Here is a 20969-nt window from a genome sequence, read left to right as displayed (position 1 = left end):
ACTCCGCATCTCATTTTGAACATTTTTGCAATTGGAAGTATGCATCTACGACTAACGGTTGCAATAATAGAGGTCTTGCAGGTTAAAACGGAACACCCTGTATATATTTTTTTCATGTATTAAATCTGTAATTATTTTTACCTATGCTTGGAATTATTTTACGTACTACATACGCAGGGTTATGCGCAATTAAAAAACTCAAGGGTCATCGGAGGGATCAGTACCCCCTGGACCCTCCCCTTGTGTGCGCCATTGATCGTGAGCGAAGTTATGCGTAAGATAAATAAAACATTCGACAGCTGCCGAAAAACGAACGCTAGTTTTCCAACAGAAAAGAGAACATTTTAAGCATTTATAAGCCAATCTCACAAAGCGAATAGATATTCTATTTGACTGCCGACAATAGTATGAGGACAAAAAAAAAAAAATTTCGCACAATTCCCTGTAATAGTGAAGGAAAACTGGAAAAAATACTGTAACACAGAACATGTAAAGAACATTCTCTGATCGATGGGAACCAGAAACAAATTAAAACGAAAAACTCATGCGTGATCACAATGCTTTATATAAAGGCACTGTAAACAAGGGTGGGCTAAGTGAAATTTTTTTGAGCTTTTTTTTTTCGTGTAAACTGGATAAAAATAAGTCCTTAAAGACTCTTGAGAAAAATGATTCAATCTCAGATATACGTGTAATACTATATGCGGCTACATTCTTCGGCTCTACTCAATATACAAGCCCAAGCAGAATATTAAAGTATAACCTAATCCTCATATATATATAATAGCCAATGATCGAGTAACGCGCGTGTTTCAACAATGAAACCTGCGTGACGCCGTGATAATTTGATAATGTGTTTTGGTAATGTTTAACATGCAGGGAAAGGCTTTATTGCGACAAGGCTGAACTCAATCCGGTAACTTAACTGACTTGCTGGTAAGACAGTCATTTCAAGGGAGTGAAGAAACGAAAAAATTGTCAACAATGAACGCTATTTATTGGAGTTTAGGGTTAATCCACCAGAGTTAGAGTTACAATTTCTACTGTCAAAATATCCCCAAACAGGCAATGGCTTATGCTTTTTTCTTAATTCAGATTTTTTTTTTTTTTTTTTTTTTTTTTTGCAAAAAGATGTACGTTTTGCATTAACAGAATGAACATCCACTAAATACTAATGATAATTCTTGTTTGGTAGTTTTCTTTCCTTTTCCATGTTTTCCTAAGCTATTTAGAAAAGTTTTGGATGTTTTAAAAGCTATATGTGAGGCAGCGAGAAGCAAGGGGATGTCAGTGCCAAAATTAAAAATTGAAGATAACCAGTGCAAGTAGTAGAAGGATACTTCTTATCGTTTTTTGAGAAAGAGATGGTCTAGTAGCCCCTGTAGGTGTTCATATACAGCATGATTTTGAAAAAAAAAAAATTCAATGAAAATCGAGCTAGAACCTGAACTTTAAACTCGTTTTCCTCAAAACTTTATAAAGTCTACTTACATCCCTTTGCTAATCACTGCCTCATGTGTTCTGACTGGCCCGTGAGAATCATTTTTATATCAAGTTTGGCACTGAGGTAAAACAAGATTGAGCATCACTGCTCTAGACGAACTTTTCTGAGGAATATTTTTGGTTTCATGGAGGAGGAAAGAACTTGCCAATGGACTAAAAAAATAAATGACATTTTTCAAAGTACGTACCTGTTGAGGTTTCAGGTTTCTCCTCGGGACTAATACCTTTATCCTCGTATGGTGTGGACGCTTTATTTTCCTTACTAATAGATTGTGATGTGTCTTCAAATGATGACCGTGGTGCAGAAGTCGAATCAGAATTTTGAGCAGTTGCTGTTGTTGTTGCACCTTTTTGATCAGAGGAATTAGTGCTCAACGAGGTGTCTGTTGATGTTGTTCCGTTGTTGGTGGAAGAATCAGTGATTAATATGGAATTTGTTGATGTTGCTCTCACATCAGTGGAAGAATCATTGCTCAGTGAAGAATCTGTTGATGTTGCTCCTTCATTGGTGGAAGAATCAGTGTTCAATGCAGAATTTGTTAATGTAGTAAAGGCTAGTGAAGATGATTCATAAGAATTTGCTGTTCCAATTATTGAAGAGAGACTTTCCGTTGCATTTTCTGAAGAGTTCGAGGCTTCTATAGATGTTAGTACGCTGTTTGAAGATATCCGAACATTTTCAGTTGAATCCGAACCATCGTCACTCACTGATACAGTTGTGGAATTGAGTGCTATTTCTGTAAAAAGATATATTTTCAAATGTTTTTTTTTTTTTGCGTTGAAAACGTTTTTCTTTAAAATTTACAAATGATACTATGTTACGGATATTGATGGTTATCAACAATATCGCCGTAGAAAGGAGGAGTATAGAGGCCACTCTTTTCAATGTAAATGTCAAATTCTACAACTGATGTTGAAATTGATAACCAGCGGGTAGTTCCATACTCACCACTGCTTTTAAAAACGTATGAGGCTCATATAAATCTCAAGTTTTGCAGTTCCGTGAAATGCACTAAACATAATTTGCTAAATACGTTACTCAATATCTTCATTAGGTCGCATATGAGGTACGAGATGTGGACAAAATAACGCGATGAGTGGATATATAAGCAGCAACGAAGCTATCTGGCATAATTTAGTTTCCCCGTATATGAAAGAGACCCTTCTATACAGCATCTTGCAGTACATCTTAAAAACGGTTTTACGTTCAACGAGTATATTTTACCGAAGATATTTTCTACGAAGAGCACTTGAACCACTAAAAACGACCCTGATTTTTTTTTTTTTACATTGTCTAAAACCTAATGTGTTTGGCTCGATTCTCAGAAATAAAATTATTTACCAATGTTCCACGCCATTTTACATGCATTGTAAAAAAACCCGAAATGTCACTGATTATTTCCGTAGAACATGTTGGGATATCACAGGTCATCAACAATTTTATTTGGAAATCAAGTATCTGCGTCAAAAAGTTTCCTGAATTGCTACAAACGTCATGAATGCAAACTTCTCACTGATGCGGAAATTTTTTTAGCTCCCAGTTTAAAGATTAACTGAGCGCATTTATTAAGTATATCGACTTCAGGCCAACTACATTCCGTCTACATTGCCTAAAAGCTCCCAGAGAGAGTGAATGAGCCTTTGGATTCCGTAGCTTTGCAGGAATCGCCGGCGAGTTAGAATTACGGTACTTGCTTGCGAGTCGGTCTTACCTTTCACCATGCTTGCAGCATTAATTACAGATACGTATGAAATTTGTTAAAAATCGGTTCAGTAGTTTCGGAGTTTACCCCGAACAAACATCGTGACACGAGATTTTTATATATATACTAGCTGACCCAGCCACGCGTTGCTGTGGCGAAGTAGTTGGATTAAAACATGCTTTAACTCAATAGTTTGATAGAATCTAATTAATATTTTTAGTGAACAGTCTAGTAAATTTTATAACATATGATATTGAAAACGGGCGGGCTAGGCTGAATTAGGTACTTATTGAATTTAGTAAGTGCTAACTCAATTTTCAATGGTAAAAACATCATACTTACGCTTAGTAAATTTTGCAAGTATGACTTCTGCCAAAAATAAAAGCAAAATAACTTGAGAGTGATGGTAAATATCGAAACTGATTGTAAAATATTGGAACGAAGAAATTAAGCATAAACCAACATTCATCTCAGATTTCTCTATAATTTGTAATCAATACCTTCTTTATAAAATACATTAACTGATTTAAAAACATATACAAATTAAATTTTATAAATGAGGTAGACAACATTGACTTCGATCTATTGTTTCTATTATTTGAAAACTGAAAATTATCTAAACACTAAGTGTGCACAATATTCTTGTTTAACCTGTCTTTTGCTAACACGTATAGGTATCATACCTTTCCCACTTGTGAGTAGGCGACAGATAGTTTCCCATGAAAGAAACACGTATGTTTCAAGTCCAAACCGAAAGTAGACATTGTTTGGTCTTGAGATAGATTTATGGTCTTTTCGAAAGCTAAACAAATCGGAAATTGAAGCCTTTCAAATGTGTTTGGAAATTATGACGTTATTATGGGATTACGTGGCAACACAAAAATTTGTCCTTTAAACTTTTATGTCAAAATTGTTGAAATTTTGATGAAGAAACGTGTACCGTTGCAAAAAACTACGTTGGTTTAAACTGTGAAAAAGGAAAATTGGTAAACTAATTTTCAACTGGAAATCGTCTAGTGGCATTCCTGGTATATCCAGAGAATTTAAAAATTCAGTTGGAATGTTTACGGCTTTGTTTTCATTGACAACTCTATAGTCTTGTTTAACATTAACGGTCAGCACAATCTGATAATGATTTTTTTCAGCTGTCAGTAATGGCTGATTGTTCACAATAATTGTAACTAAGACAGAGTCATTGCACTGTTTTTTCGCGCTAAAAATCAGTGTTCACTAAGTCGGTGACCAATCTATAAGGTGATATCGCACCATAAGGACTAAATAACAAATTTGAAATTGAAATGCATAAATCTTTAACTAACACTAAAGCTTCATTACACATCTTTGGTGTAAAATCTAGATTTGGACATCGAAGTGCTTGTTTAACTCTATGGAGTACAACTTCAAGCACCAAATTTATATAGTTTCCCCACAGAAATGATGATTGTGTTGGATATTATGCGTCAAAATCATTATTTAAACAGTTGACGAATACTGTTTCTCGTTATGGAAAACCTGCATTAGAAAATGCAACTCCCAATGATTGTGTGCTACCAATAATTACAATTCGGCATCGTGATATGTATTAAACACTCGACAATTAACGGTCCGCAAATTTTCCCGTCTTTTAGGGAATGTTTAACGAAAACAAATGCAAAAAACACTCACTTTGTTTTGGATGCACAGTTTTGTTTTGGATGGAGTTTTGGTCCCAATGTCTTGGCTTTAATTTTTAATTATGCCCGAGATTGATGAATGTTATGTTCTTTGTTTGCGTGACTTCCATGTTTTTTTTTTTTTTTATTTTATTTAACAATGTAAAAACAATTAAGAAACGTCCTGAAAAATAATGGGCAGCGAATACGCTCAATTTTTGCCAGTAATATATCTTGCAAAAAAATAGGAACGTATCCCACTAAAAGTCAGAAACATTCCTAAAATTATCCTAAAGTCTTTCTGAAGACATTCGAAACCTCTCCAATTCGTGACAATCATTTCTCTGAAACCTTAAGAGAGAACCAAAGTAATAATAAAAGTAATAGCTTGGCACATTTTCCGACTCACCAAGGAAGTACCAAAAACATTATAGCTACCATAGCCACTTCTAAGAAGGACTTGCAAGCATGCACAAAGTATTCCACTTGCTTGTTGTTAATCTTGGAAAATTACGGAATTCAGAGACTCACTTCCTCCCATTGGGAGTTACGTCAATCTGGACGGACACCGAGGACGATAGTATAGTCAGTTCATCACTAAAATTCATCAACCTTCCTGAAATTATCCGGGAATCTTTTTGAAGCATTCAGTACTATCCCAGTCTAAAAGCCAGTCGTGTCGCTAGATCTTCAGAAAAAAACTTAAGTAAGTTAAATGCAAAGCTTGAAACATCTCTACTTTTCCACGAAAGCTCCAACAACAATACTGCAACCATGGAGAAAGATAACACAGATTTGCAAGCAAGTACCATAAGTCTATCTCGTTTTGAGACTTCTGCAAAGCTACGGAATCCAGAAGCTCACTCACTTTCGCTGAGAGCTTAGGCAATGCAGACGAAACTTAATTCACCTGAGGCCAATAGAATTAATAAATACGCTCAGTTAATCTTTAAACTGGGAACTAAAAATGTTTTTTGCAACAGTGAGAAGTCTGCATTCATGACGTTTGTAGCAGTTCAGGAAAAGTTTTGACGCAAATAGATGATTTCAAAACAAAATTGTTGAAGAGCTGTGAAATCTCGACATGATCCACGGAAATAATCAGTGACATTCTGGATTTTTTTACAGTGCATGTAAAATAACGCGGAACATTGGTAAATATTTTTATTTCTGAGAATCGGGCCAAAGACTTTAGATTTTTGACAATGTAAAAAAAAAAAAAATCTGGGTCGATTTTGGTGGTTCAAGTGCTCTTTGTAGAAAATATCTTCGGAAAAATATTCTCGTTGACCGTTTTGAAGATGTATCGCAAGAAGCTGTACAGAAGGGTCTCTTTCATATATGAGGAAACTACATTATGTCAAATAGCTTCGTTGCTGCTTATATAACCAGACATCTCGTTATTTTATCAATTTCGTCAATATCTCCTACCTCACAAGCGACCTAATACGGACCTTTAATAACGTATTTGCATACGTTTTTAAAAGCGGTGGTGAGTATGGAACTACCCGCTGCTTATCAATTTCAACTTGATTTTTAGAATTTGGCATTTACATTGAAAAGTGTGGCCTCTATACTCTTCCTTTCTACGGCGATATTGTTGATAACCATCAATATCGGTAACATAGTATCTTTTGTAAATTTTAATTGACTAAAGAATAAAATTTGGGGGGCTGAACTAACATACAGCGCCATCTATTAAGAATTTACAGAACCAAACAATCAATACACACTATTAAAGTATAATAAACATTTTATTTGCAATAAAAAATTATAAAAACTATCCTATCTTTTAAGTTGGACCAAATTACAAATACGTATGAAATTTGATAAAAATCGGTGCAGTAGTTTCGGAGTTTACCCCGAACAAACATCGTGACACGAGATTTTTATATATATAGATATATACTAGCTGACCCAGCCACGCGTTGCTGTGGCGCAAGAGTTGGATTAAAATAATCTTTTACCCCTTATTTTAACACAATCAAATTAATATTTTTAATAAAAGGCTTAGAATAGTTTACCCGATTCTAAAATATATAAGACTGATACTGAGCGTGATTGGCCGACGTAGGTACTTTTTAAATTTATTCAGTACTTACTAAATTTTCTATTAAAAAAAAAAAAAGGTACTCTTTTTGCTTTGTAAATTTAGCAAGTACTTATTTCAGTCAAACGTGAACAATAACTTGAAAGTGATAAGTAAAGTATCGAAATGTTGAATTTAAGCACTAACCAGTATACACTTTTTGAATGCATATTTTATTCATATCAGCTTAACTATAGTTTGTAATCAATAATTTTCAATAGCTTATTTTAAAAATATAGCAAATAAACTGATAGCATATAAAAATTAGTGTTTAAAAAATGAGGTAGACGCAATTGATTTCAAACTATTGTTTTCTACATTATTAAAATTAAAAGATATATATAAGAACTAGCTGACCCAGCCACGCGTTGCTGTGGCGCAAGAGTTGGATTAAAATAATCTTTTACCCCTTATTTTAACACAATCAAATTAATATTTTTAATAAAAGGCTTAGAATAGTTTTCCGATTCTAAAATATATGAGACTGATACTGAGCGTGATTGGCCGACGTAGGTACTTTTTAAATTTATTCAGTACTTACTAAATTTTCTATTTAAAAAAAAAAAAAAAAAAGGTACTCTTTTTGCTTTGTAAATTTAGCAAGTACTTATTTCAGTCAAACGTGAACAATAACTTGAAAGTGATAAGTAAAGTATCGAAATGTTGAATTTAAGCACTAACCAGTATACACTTTTTGAATGCATATTTTATTCATATCAGCTTAACTATAGTTTGTAATGAATAATTTTCAATAGCTTATTTTAAAAATATAGCAAATAAACTGATAGCATATAAAAATTAGTGTTTAAAAAATGAGGTAGACGCAATTGATTTCAAACTATTGTTTTCTACATTATTAAAATTAAAAGATATATATAAGAATTAATTTATGCACAATATTTTTCGTTAACCTGTTTTTTGCTAAAACGAATACATTCGATGGTATTCCCACGCGTGAGCAGGCGACGTATAGTTACCCATGAGAGAAACATGTGTTTTCCAAATCCAGTATGCAAACTGATATTGTTTGGCCTTGTGATTTATTTATTTTTATAGCGAAAGCTAAACGAATTGGAAACTGAAGCCTTCGAAATGGTATTGGAGATTCTGTAGCTATTAATGGAATGCGTGGCAGTAGAACAGTTTCACCTTTAAACTTTCCTGTTAAAACTGTTTCTTCAAGAACATTTCCCGTTATTCTTTTGATAACTAAACATAATTTAGGAGGGTTTAAATTTCGGAGAAGTATAATTGCTGAACAAATTTTCAATCGGAGATTGTGCTGTGGCCAATCCGGTGAATATCCAGGGAATTTAAAAATTCAGTTGGAAAGTTAACTGCTTCGTTTTCATCAACAACTGTATCGATTATGCAAAACCTGCATTAGAAAATGCAACTCCCAATGATTGTGTGCTACCAATAATTACAATTAGCGCAATGCATCGTGATATGTATTAAATACTCGACAATTAACGGTTCGCTAATATTCCCGTCTGTTCGGGAATGTTTAACGAAAACAAATGCAAAAACAACATTCACTTTGGTTTGGATGCACAGTTTTGTTTTGGAAGGAGTTTTGGTCTCAATGTATTGGTTTTAATTTTTAATTATGCCCGAGATTGATGAATGTTGTGTTCTTTGTTTGCGTGGCTTCCATAATTTTTCTGCTTTCATTCAGCACTGTAAAAACAATTACGAAACGTCCTGAAAATAATTGGCCGCGAATACGCCTAATTTCTGTCAGTAACGTATCTTGCAAAAAAATAGGAACGTATCCCACTAAAAGTGAGAAACCTTCCTTAAATTATCCTGAAGTCTTCCTGAAGAATTCCTAAAGCTCTCCGATTCGAGACAATCATTTCTCTGAAACCTTTATATAGATCCGAAGTAAGATTAAAAGTAATAGCTTGTCACATTTTTTGACTCACCAAAAAAGTACCAAAAGCGTTATCGCTACCATAGCCACTGCTAAGATGAACTTGCAAGCATGCGCAAAGTATTCCACTTACTTGTTACTCTTGGAAAGTCACGAAATCTAGAGACTCACTTCCTCCCATTGGGAGTTAGTCAATCCGAACGGACCAAGACGACGGTAGTGAAGTCAGTTCTTCACTAACATTCATTAACCTTCCTGAAAATTATCCTGGAATCTTTTTCAAGAATTCTTTAGTATCCTAGGCTAAAAGCCAGTGGTGTCACTGAACCGTCAGGAAAAACTTAGCTAAGTTGAATACAAAGCTTGACACCACTCTACTTTTCCAAGAAAGCGCCAACTATAATGCTGCAAGCATGGTGAAAGGTAAGACCGACTCGCAAGCAAGTACCGTAATTCTAACTCGCCGGCGATTCCTGCAAAGCTACGGAATCCAAAGGCTCATTCACTCTCTCTGGGAGCTTTTAGGCAATGTAGACGGAATGTACTTGGCCTGAAGTCGATATACTTAATAAATGCGCTCAGTTAATCTTTAAACTGGGAGCTAAAAAAATTTCCGCATCAGTGAGAAGTTTGCATTCATGACGTTTGTAGCAATTCAGGAAACTTTTTGACGCAGATACTTGATTTCCAAATAAAATTGTTGATGACCTGTGATATCCCAACATGTTCTACGGAAATAATCAGTGACATTTCGGGTTTTTTTACAATGCATGTAAAATGGCGTGGAACATTGGTAAATAATTTTATTTCTGAGAATCGAACCAAACACATTAGGTTTTAGACAATGTAAAAAAAAAAAAATCAGGGTCGTTTTTAGTGGTTCAAGTGCTCTTCGTAGAAAATATCTTCGGTAAAACATACTCGTTGAACGTAAAACCGTTTTTAAGATGTACTGCAAGATGCTGTATAGAAGGGTCTCTTTCATATACGGGGAAACTAAATTATGCCAGATAGCTTCGTTGCTGCTTATATATCCACTCATCGCGTTATTTTGTCCACATCTCGTACCTCATATGCGACCTAATGAAGATATTGAGTAACGTATTTAGCAAATTATGTTTAGTGCATTTCACGGAATTGCAAAACTTGAGATTTATATGAGACTCATACGTTTTTAAAAGCAGTGGTGAGTATGGAACTACCCGCTGGTTATCAATTTCAACATCAGTTGTAGAATTTGACATTTACATTGAAAAGAGTGGCCTCTATACTCCTCCTTTCTACGGCGATATTGTTGATAACCATCAATATCCGTAACATAGTATCATTTGTAAATTTTAATTAACTTGAGAATAAAACTTTTGAGGATGAATTAACTTACAGCGCCATCTCTTAAGAATTTACAGAACCAAACAATCAATACACACTATTAATGCATCATAAACATTTTATTTGCAATAAAAAATTATAAAAACCATCCTATCTTTTAAGTTGGATCTAATTACAGATACGTATGAAATTTGTTAAAAATCGGTTCAGTAGTTTCGGAGTTTACCCCGAACAAACATCGTGACACGAGATTTTTATATATATAGACTAGCTGACCCAGCCACGCGTTGCTGTGGCGAAGTAGTTGGATTAAAATATTATTTTGCTCAATATTTTGATAGAATCTAATTAATATTTTTAGTAACGCTTAAAATTTGTACATCAGAGCCAAAGTGACGTAAGTCCAAAAATTGCGATTTTCTGTTAATTAGTGCATTGTATGTAGAAGCCTATTCCGCATCGAGCCATGTGAGCGTATTTCTTTAAACATTTTTAATTTTTTATCAGGGTTAAAAGAGCGCTTGTCCCATCCTTTGCAGGAGCCAGAAAAAAGTTTTTCCCTTTTCTGTAAAATTATCATAATGTGACTTACGTCCTTCTGGCTCTGAGGTACAGAAATATTATAGCCAATTTTAAAACATATGAGATTGATAATGGGAGTGTTAGGCTGAATTAAGTACTTATTGATTTTAGTAAGTACTAACTAAATTTTCAATGGTAAAAGCACTATACCTACGCTTAGTAAATTTTGCAAGTATGACTTCAATCAAAAATAAAAGCAAAAATACTTGAAAGTGATAGTAAATATCGAAACTGATTGTAAAATATCGGAACGTATAAATTAAGCATAAACTAACGTAAGCTTTTAAAACGTACACTTCATTTTATTCATCTCAGATTTCTCTATAGTTTCTAATCAATAACTTCTTTACAAAATACATTAACTAAATTAGAAACATATAAAAATTAAATTTTATAAATGAGGTAGTTAACATTGACTTCAATCTATTGTTTCTATTATTTGAAAACTGAAAATTATCGACTCACTAAGTTGTGCGCAATATTCTTGCTTAACCTGTCTTTTGCTAACCGAATAGGTATGATAACTTTCCCACTCGTGAGTAGGCGATAGATAGTTGCCCATGAGAGAAACATGTATGTTTCAAGTCCAAACCGAAAGTAGACATTGTTTGTTCTTGAGGTCAATTGATGGTCTGTTCAAAAACTAAACAAATCGTAAATTGAAGCCTTCCAAATGTGTTTGAAAATTATGACGCTATTAATGGATTACATGGCAACACAAAAATTTCACCTTTGAACCTTTCCGTCAAAATTGTTGAAATTTTGAAAGAAACGTGTACCGTTGCATAATCTAGGTGGGTTTAAACTGGGAAGAAGAATAATTGGTGAACCAATTTTCAACCGGAAATCGTATAGTGCCATTCCTGGTACATCTAAGAAATTTAAAAATTCAGTTGAAATGTTTACGGCTTTGTTTTCATCGACAACTGTATAGTCTTGTTCAGCGTCAACGGTCAGCACAACCTGATTTTGATTTTTTTTTTCAGCTGTCAGTAATAGCTCATTATTTACAATCATCGTAGCTAAGACAGCGTCATTGCACTGTTTTTTTTTCGTTGTAAATCAGTGTTAACTAAGTCGATGACCAATCCATTAGGTGATATTACACCATAATGAATAAACAACCAATGAAATTGAAATGCATAAATCTTCAATCAACATTAAAGCTTCATTATACATCTTTGGTGTAAAATCTAGATTTGGATGTCGGTGTGTTTAATTAACTCTATGGAGTACATCTTCAAACATAAAATTTATATAGTTTCCCCACAGAAATGATGAGTGTGTTGGATATTATGTCGTCAAAAGTATTTTAAACAGTTGACGAATACTTCTTCTCGTTAGGCAAAACCTGCATTATAAAATGCAACTCCCAATGATTGTGTGCTACCGATAATTACAATTCGCGAAATGCATCGTGATATGTATTGAACACTCGACAATCAACGGTTCGCAAATATTTTTGCCTGTTCGGGAATGCTTAACGAAAACAAATGCAAAAACCTCATTCACTTTTTTTTTGTAGTCAGTTTTGTTTTGGATGGAGTTTTGGTCCCTATGTCTTGGCTTAAATTTTTAATTATGCCCGAGATTGATTAATGTTGTGTTCTTTGTTTGCGTAACTTCCATGATTTTTTTGATTTTATTCAGCACTGTAAAAAGAATTAATAAACGTTCTGAAAAATAATGAGCAGCGAATACGTATAATTTCTGCCAGGAACATATCTTGCAAAAATAGGAACGTATCCCACTAAAAGTCAGAAACCTTCCTAAAATTATTCTGAAGTCTTTCTGAAGCATTCCGAGACCTCTCCGATTCCAGACAGTCATTTCTCTGAAACCTTAAGAGAGAACCGAAGTAAGATTAAAAATAATAGCTTGTCACATTTCTCGACTCACCAAGAAAGTACCAAAAGCATTATCGCAACGATAGCCACTGCTAAGAAAGACTTTCAAGCACGCACAAAGAATTCTACTTGCTTGTTACTCTTGGAAAGTCACGGGATCCAGTGACTCACTTCCTCCCATTGGGAGTTACGTCAGTCTGGACGGACCACGACGACTGTAGTAAAGTCAGTTCCTCACTAAAATTCATTAACCTTCCTGAATTCATCCTGGAATCTTTTTAAAGAATTCAATAATCCCCCTGGCTAAAAGCCAGCCGTGTCGCTGGACCTTCAGAAAATACTTACGCAAGTTGAATATTAAGCTTGACACCTCTTTATTTTTCCAAGAAAGCTCCAACAATAATGCTGCACGCATGGCGAAAGATAAGACAGATTCGCAAGCAAGTACCATAAGTCAAACTCGCCTTCGATTCCTGCAACGTTACGGAATCCAAAGGCTTATTCACTCTCACATAGGTCTTAGTCAATGTTGACTGAACGTAATCGAACAGAAGCCGATGCACTTAATGAATACGCTCAGTTAATCTTTAAACTGGGAATAAAAAATATTTTTCGTTACAGTGAGAAGTCTGTATTCATGACGTTTGTAGCAATTCAGGAAACGTTTTGAAGCAGATACTTGATTTCCAAATAAAATTGTTGAGAACCTGTGAAATTCCAACATGTTCCACTGAAATAATCAGTGACATTTCGGATTTGTTTACAGTGCATGTAAAATAGCGTGGAACAATGGTACACAATTTTATTTCTGTGAATCGGACCATACACATTAGATTTTTGACAACGTAAAAAAAAAAAAAAAAAAAAAAAAAATCAGGGTCGTTTTGGTGTTTGTACTGCAAGATGCTGTACAGAAGGGTCTCTTTCGTACACGGGGAAACTAAGTTATGCCAGATATCGTCGTTGCTGCTTATATATCCACTCATTGCTCATCGTTTTATTTCGTCAAGTTTGTCCATATCTCGTACCTCAAATGTAACCTAATAATGACCTTTGTTAACGTTCATTTTACGAAGTATTTAAGGGATCTCATGAAACTGCAACACTCGATATTTATATGAGCCTCATGCGTTTTTAAAAGCAGTGGTGAGTACGGAACGACCCGCTACTTATCAATTTTAACTTGATTTGTAGAATTTGACATTTACATTGAAAAGTGTGACCTGCATACGCCTCCTTTCTACGGCGATATTATTGATAACCATCAATTTCCGTAACATAGAATCATTTGTAAATTTTAATTAACTTAAGAATAAAAAGTTTTGAGGATGAATTTACTTAGAGCGCCATCTATTAAGAATTCATACAACTAAACAATCAATACACACGATAATTGCATAATCAGCTTTTAATTTGCAATAATAAATAATAAAAAGTAGCCTATCTTTTAAGTTGGACCAAATTACATATAGTTGTGAAATTTCATTAAAATCGGTTCAGTAGTTTCGGAGTTTACCCCGAACAAACATCGTGACACGAGATTTTTATATATATAGATATATGTGTGTGTGTAGGTGCGTGTATGCGTGTAAGTGTAGGACATGGATGCAACCTGGAGGCGGTTTTCGCTAGAGGTGCAGCATCGTGAGGACCCGGTCGACGGTGATGCTGGCAGAGGGTGGCGGGCGGAAAATAAAATCAAAGGACATCAAAACAGTCAAATGAGAACGATAAGCAATCATGATCGCTCAAAAAAAAAAAAAATAATTCTAATTTGAATTCCGAAACTTTGAATTCAAATTATGTTTTTCGCAATCACGAGTTGCGACAAGACCCTACTGATTAGAGATTGTTTCTAGAAACGGCTCCCCCCCCCCCAAGCATGTCAATCCTCCTGGGTGGTTACGTGTGTATAGTTGTGTGTGTAGGCTTACGTGTGTGCACGTAGGCGTGTGTATGTGTGTAAAGGCGTGCGCACGTAGGGGAGTGTATATGACATGGACGCCACCGCCCAGCAAAAGTGGATTCCGGTGGACAGTGCTCAGGACCAGCCGCGCCGCCGCCGGTGGACGGTGGTGCTGCAGCCCTGGTCCAAGCTGAAAAAGGAACCGGAACATCAAGGACTGTCAAGTGAGAACAATAAGTAATCGTGATTGCTCAAAAAAGAAAGAAAGAAAGAAAATATGAAATTTTGACATTTAGAATTCAAAGTATGCTTTTAGCAAACATGAGTGTGTGTGTAAGTTGACCTGTGTGTGTGCACGTTGGCGCTTGTGTAAGTGTGTAAGGGCGTGCGCGTAGGCGCGCTTGTGTGTGTAGGACATGCACCCAACTTCTCAGGCGGATCGAATTCCGATGAATAGTGTTGCTAGTGGAAGCTCAGGACCAGAGAAGCACTACCTGGAGACGGTTGTGCTCGCAGAGGATCCAGAAGGGGGGGGGGGGGGCAAATTACGGGGACGATTTCAACGGGCAAGTGAAAACAAAAAGCAATTCGTGATTACTCAATAAATATTAAACAATTGGGAAAGATGGCTCTGAGACGAGGAAAATATATGTCTAGCTGACCCCTCCTTCTCTTCAATAACGTTTCAGGAAATAGTTTGATTCGAACAAAACTTTTTTTTTTTTTTTTTTTGAGCAATCACGATTGCTTATTGTTCTCACTTGACTGTTTTTGGCGTCCTATCATTTTATTTTCTCACCGCCACCCTCCGCACCATCACCGTCGACCGGCTCCTCACGATGCTGCTCCTATAGCGAAAGCCGTCTCCAGGTTGCATCCATGTTCTACACACACGCGCATACATACACAACTACACACACACACACCTACACACATGCACACACAAACATACACACACACAAACACATACACCTACACATACACACACACACAAAAACATACACACACATACACACAATTACCCTCACATTCGTGCCAGCACACAGACACAAACACACATGCTTACACACACATACACATACCCCTGTACACAAACACACATACCCCTCCCCCCACACAAACACACACGTCTACATACACACACTCGTGATTGCGAAAAACATAATTTGAATTCAAGATGTCAAAATTCAAATTAATTTTTTTTGTTCGAAAGAACTTGGCGCGGACACCTCAGTTCTACATTTTATGTTGCGATTTGACCAATTTTTCGTTTATTGCTGAACCAGTTGTAGAAAACTTAACATGAGCGCCTGGAGGGAAGTTTAAGATAAATGCAGATCCTGAACTTATACAGGGATTTGAAGAAGATCTTGAAGCAGAACATGTTCAAAATGAACAGTTTAGAAAATTTTACGTTTTGCAACAAACTATGTTGCAAAAAGCTCTTGACGAAGAACCGTTTTAAAAGCAAATGTTTAAAAATAAATGATCAAAATGGCTAGTTTAAAACAAAATGCTGTGCGCTTTTCTGTGTCTGTAACTTCATATCCTCCGGACTTGCGATATCTATTTGGTCAGTACTGATACCGTTGGATGCAGGACATCCAGGGAAAGGCATTCTGCCCTGTCTCACCCATTTAAACCATAGGGGGCCGGAGTTGAGGGGCGGACATCCAGTGATTAAAAACATTAAAATTATCAATCGCCACACGTCGCAGGCGGCATTGAGCCTCTGCAGTTGGAGAAAAAGGATTGGTAAGCGAAGCGAGCGGTGGCGGAGTGACCTAATTTCATAATACAGTAAAACCTGTAAATTTGACCACCCTTGTAAGTTGACCACCTGTCTAAGTTTACCGCTATTTTCAAGCACAGAATTAGATTTATATCATATAATTCAACCTCTATAAGTTTATCACCTGTTTAAGTTGACCACTAAAGTAGTACACCGCAAGTGGTCAACTTACGCAGGTTTCACTGTAGTGTCTGTGGGGAAATTTATGGTATGTGCAGATGCAGAACTCAAAGACGGATTTGCTTCCAACAAAATTTGTTCGTAAAAGCTTTTGACAAAGAGTAGTTCAAAAATGAACACAATAAAAAATTTCTAACATTAACGCCTACGGGAATTTAAAGGTAAATACAAATCCCGATTTTAGAGGTGGACTTGCTTGAAACAAGCTTTGTTGGAAGAAGCTCTTGACAAAAAACATGTTCAGAAACAAGTGTTCAAAATGAATAACCTGCCTTTTTAACCACCAAGCCAGGTTGAAGAGTTCTTATAAGAACGAAGCTGCTGTCTCTGGGTGCGCTGACCTGGCTGTCTGGTGTACTGCCTTGGGGACAGCAGCTTACTTGCTAGGCTGCGAAATTCAGGTATCTATTCGCTCCCTCTCAGGGAGCTGAGTCAATTTGAACGGGCTGGAATCGCTCCAAAACCGATAAATACGTTCAGTTAATCTTTAACTGGGAGCTAAAAATATTTTTCCCAACTGTCAGCTAAAAATATTTTCCCCAACTGGCGACTTTGTAGTTTTCAGAATAAGTACTAAAGGGACTTCTTTTACTAGAAAGTGTCAAAATGGCAAGCTAATTTTTTATGTTGAGTTCTTCAGGACTTCGGTTTTGGCTGCTAACATAATTAACAGTACAATTAGTGAAGTAAGAGGTCCTTCTTTTAGACATTAGCATTTAAGTCAGTATGAAGTAAAGGATTCAGCAATATACCATCTTTGTCAGCAGAAGAACGTGAGTAAAGACCTCCTCAAGGATTGTCTTAAAGTTTCGGGATTCGTTTAGGACCACACGAAAGATTCAATTTTAGTCGGAAATAAATTTTGTTTTTTAACCCCTTCAGACCTGGTGTCCGGTATACCGGACATACACTTTAAACAGCTGCTAATCATTTAATAATTGATTTAATTAGTTTTTTCTTTTTTTTTGGAGTTGACTCTTTACATTCTACTTATTATAATCTGTGAAATAATTTTTCGTTTTGGGATTGACAACACTGACATATAAGGATTGAGAGATAGAGAGTGGCTCATTTTTCCAACCATGGATTTTCATCTGAAAAACGAGGTTTTTTTCCTGATTTTTTAAAAAATATAAAATCTTGAATTAGTCGTTTCAAATGCTTATATTATGTTTTATAATTGTTTGTAGAACATTTTATAATGAAGTTTGTTCGGTATTTTATTGTTTTTGTATATGAAATATTGATTTCAAAAATATAAGTCCGGAATATTGGACGTGCCATAACTTTTATTTTTTCTCCTACAAACTCAAAAGTAGACAAAATCTACTATCTTGCAGACAAAAACTCTTTTGTCTACAAGATACCCTTTACCATAGTACACTGTGTACCAAATATCAACATTTTTGGTCCAATATTTCATAATTCCGACTGAAGGGGTTAAATTCTATATTTTATTGAGCTGCTCTAAGAGCAATGGTGAAAAAGCGAGAGTGGAAGAAAGGAGGGGGAAGGAGGATTTGCAAAGTATTCTTTTATATGTTCCATTTATTATATTATATTGTAAAAAATATCGTAACTTTCCCGGGAAATAAGTCAATAAGCGAAGTCTGTTCGTTCATGTATATCTTACCACAATTATCTCCGGAAAAACCATCCTTGCAAAAGCAATAAACCTTGTTTAAGCACATTCCACCATTTCGGCAAGTATTTGGACTACAGGTGTCTGAAACAAAAGGAAATAAAAATATTGCGTTAGTTCATCAGTTCAGAATTTTAATTTTAAGGATATCTTATTCCCCTTCCCTACTACTTTGGAACGTTTCCTTCAGGTAATTTAGTAGCATATAAAGATTGTTATGACTCTGCCCCTGCTAGTGCCAAAGTTACAAGAGGGGTGGGAATCCCTCATAATTCTTCGGCTATTATTAAAATTTTCTTTTAAAATTGCGTGAATGAAGTTTCCATGAGAAACCATGTACAAAGTAAATTGAACACAAAGTCTGAATGTCCGAATGGTGACTGAACCACTACCTGTTCGGGTATGCTACTTACAGCCCATGAAATTCTACTTCGAATGCCCAAAAATGGAAATCGATTAAAAAAAAAGATTTTGGAAACACTCAATCAACAAATTTTGAAATTTTTACGAAAATTGTTTTTTATTTATATTTTAAACAAATTTTAAGTCCCTTTCAAATAAGTGTAGTTTCCCTTCCCCCCTGTCTCTGAAACTTGCACTTCTTCTTTTTTTTAATTGAAACTTGTAAACATTTCCATTTGATTCACTACCAAAATAGTAAGAAAAATAAACCCGTAAAATAAGGTCAAAACTGATGAATACGAAAATCTCATTTTTCCATCAACAAGCCACCAACAAATAATGTTGCAGGGAAAGATTTGCAGTCTTTCATAATTAACAGCGCCATCTCTTTTGAACGAAAGAAACTAAACATCGCAACTGTAGATTCAAGAGGGGAAAATGAAAATCCTTTTAAAAGCCTTATACTATTGAAAATCAATGTCAAGTATTTTATTTGCTGTTAAATAGAAACTGGCAACAGATAAAAATTTTAAATCATTGCTTTTAATTTCCTTGTCGGCAAACAATGAATTCTGTAATCAATCGCGTGAATAAAGGTTTAGCTGTTATTAAAATTTGCTCTAAAAACGTTATAACTCGAATTCTATGAATCATGGAAGTTCCAAACACATTCGGTCAGACGCGGGAAAAAAAAAAATCTCTTTATTTTAGTATTAAATTTTAAAAGTTTTAACTATGTTTTCACTGAAAAAATCGCAAAAAAAAAAAAAAAAAAACATTTAGAGGTTTTTAATTAATATCTTCGTTAATTAATGTCATCCAAAGATGCAACCTAGCTAAGAACACTCTCGATCAACTCCCCTTTGGGACAAATTTTATTTTTTCAAAATCGGTCTAATCGTTTAGGCGCTAGAGTGCCACATACAGACTCACAGATACACAGACGCTAACTGTTGGAAACTTCTTGCACTTGTTGTAAAACTGTGTGGAAACACATTTACAATGACCAATTTTATGCCCCCCAACCCCCCCAAGACGAACCTGTTCTAAACGAGAGATTCGTGTGATACAGTTTTTAGAAATGAAATAACGCAAAATGTATCCATTGGTTCAGGAAGTGAAATATGTGTGTCTAAAATGCCACAAATAGCACTTATGTTACACCGTTAGCACAGCCAGAATTTACCTTCTGAAGAGTGTAGGAAACGGGTTATTACAACCCTTGTCATGTTAGGATCGGCATTCTGTGGTAATACAAAGGGCTATGGGAGAGGGAATGTTTCCCTGTGCCCCTTGCAAACATTACTTCGACATTAAACAAGAAGTTCCGTCTGGAACTAAGCGAGCCTACTTTCCCGTATACCCATACTAATTTCTAGTACCTGATCAATATTCTCAAAACCAGCTAAAATCGCAAATTGTTTCAAACATTTTTTTAAATATTTTAAGCTGATTTCTAGGAATAAAATATAACTCACTCATCCAAAAAATTAAATGCGTAAAAAAAAAAAAAAAAAAAAAAATTGAATTTTTGGCATCTTGAATTCAAATTATGTTTTTCGCAATCACGAGCGTGTGTGTTTGTGTAGGCGCACGTGTGTGGGTGCGTGGGTGCGTAAGTGTTTTGTCAAGGCATGTGTTTGTGTCTGTGTGCAGGCATGTGTGTGTGGGACATGGACGCCACCGCCCAGCAAAAGTGGATTCCGGGGGACAGTGCTCGGGACCAGCCGCGCCGCCGCCGGTGGACGGTGGTGCTGCAGCCCTGGTCCCAGCTGAAAAAGGAACCGGAACATCAAGGACTGTCAAGTGAGAACAATAAGCAATCGTGATTGCTCAAAAAAAAAAAAAAAAAAAACCGACCAAATAAAGTAGCAGCACCTTTTAAATAAGAAAAAAAAAAATAATTTGAATTCTGAAATTTTGAATTCAAATTATGTTTTTCGCAATCACGAACTGAGACAGGACCCTACTCATTGGAGTTATTGTTTCTAGAAACGGCTCCTGTCCCCCCCAAGGCTGCCTCTCCTCCTGGGCGGTAACTTGTGAATAGTTGTGTGTGTGCGTAGACCTGTGTGTATGTACGTAGGCGTGTGTGAGTGGATGTGTGTGAAGTCGTGCGTGTGTATGTGTGTGAACGTGCGTGTGTGTAGGACATGGACGCCTCCGACCAAGAGATCGGATAGCTCAAAACCGGAGCAGCCGCGCCGCGCCGCCAGCAGAGGACGGTGGGCGGTGGTGCTGCAGCGGCTTCTGGTCCAAGTTGAAAAAGGCACGGACGCCAAAAACGGTCAAATGAGAACAATAAGCAATCGTGATTGCTCAAAAAATTAATAAGCTCGTTAAAAAAAATACATCACATCAAAAAAAAAATCGTTTCTTTTTCCCCTGTTGGCAAAAATTATTTTTTTAATGAATTAATGCGCTTACCAAAATGAATAAAAACAATAAAATGTCAACTTAAAGAAA

The 20969-nt window shown here is 35.7% G+C and overlaps 1 protein-coding gene across 1 annotated transcript in view; it reads right to left on the bottom strand.

Moving 5' to 3' along the window:
- The window catches only part of LOC129227740 (serine-rich adhesin for platelets-like), a 132002-nt gene that overhangs the window by 66878 nt on the left and 44155 nt on the right, over positions 1 to 20969 (bottom strand). Inside the window, exons 2-3 of the mRNA XM_054862344.1 lie at positions 18093 to 18185; positions 1692 to 2240 (exon numbers count right to left, since the gene is read on the bottom strand). Coding sequence (XP_054718319.1) covers positions 1692 to 2240; positions 18093 to 18185 — 642 coding nt within the window. The remainder of the gene's footprint in view (positions 1 to 1691; positions 2241 to 18092; positions 18186 to 20969) is intronic.

Source organism: Uloborus diversus, chromosome 8 (genome assembly GCF_026930045.1).
Source record: "Uloborus diversus isolate 005 chromosome 8, Udiv.v.3.1, whole genome shotgun sequence".
Classification (NCBI taxonomy): Eukaryota; Metazoa; Arthropoda; class Arachnida; order Araneae; family Uloboridae; genus Uloborus; species Uloborus diversus.
The sequence above is the reverse complement of the archived record's forward strand: the minus strand, read 5'-3'. Positions and strand labels throughout refer to the sequence as shown.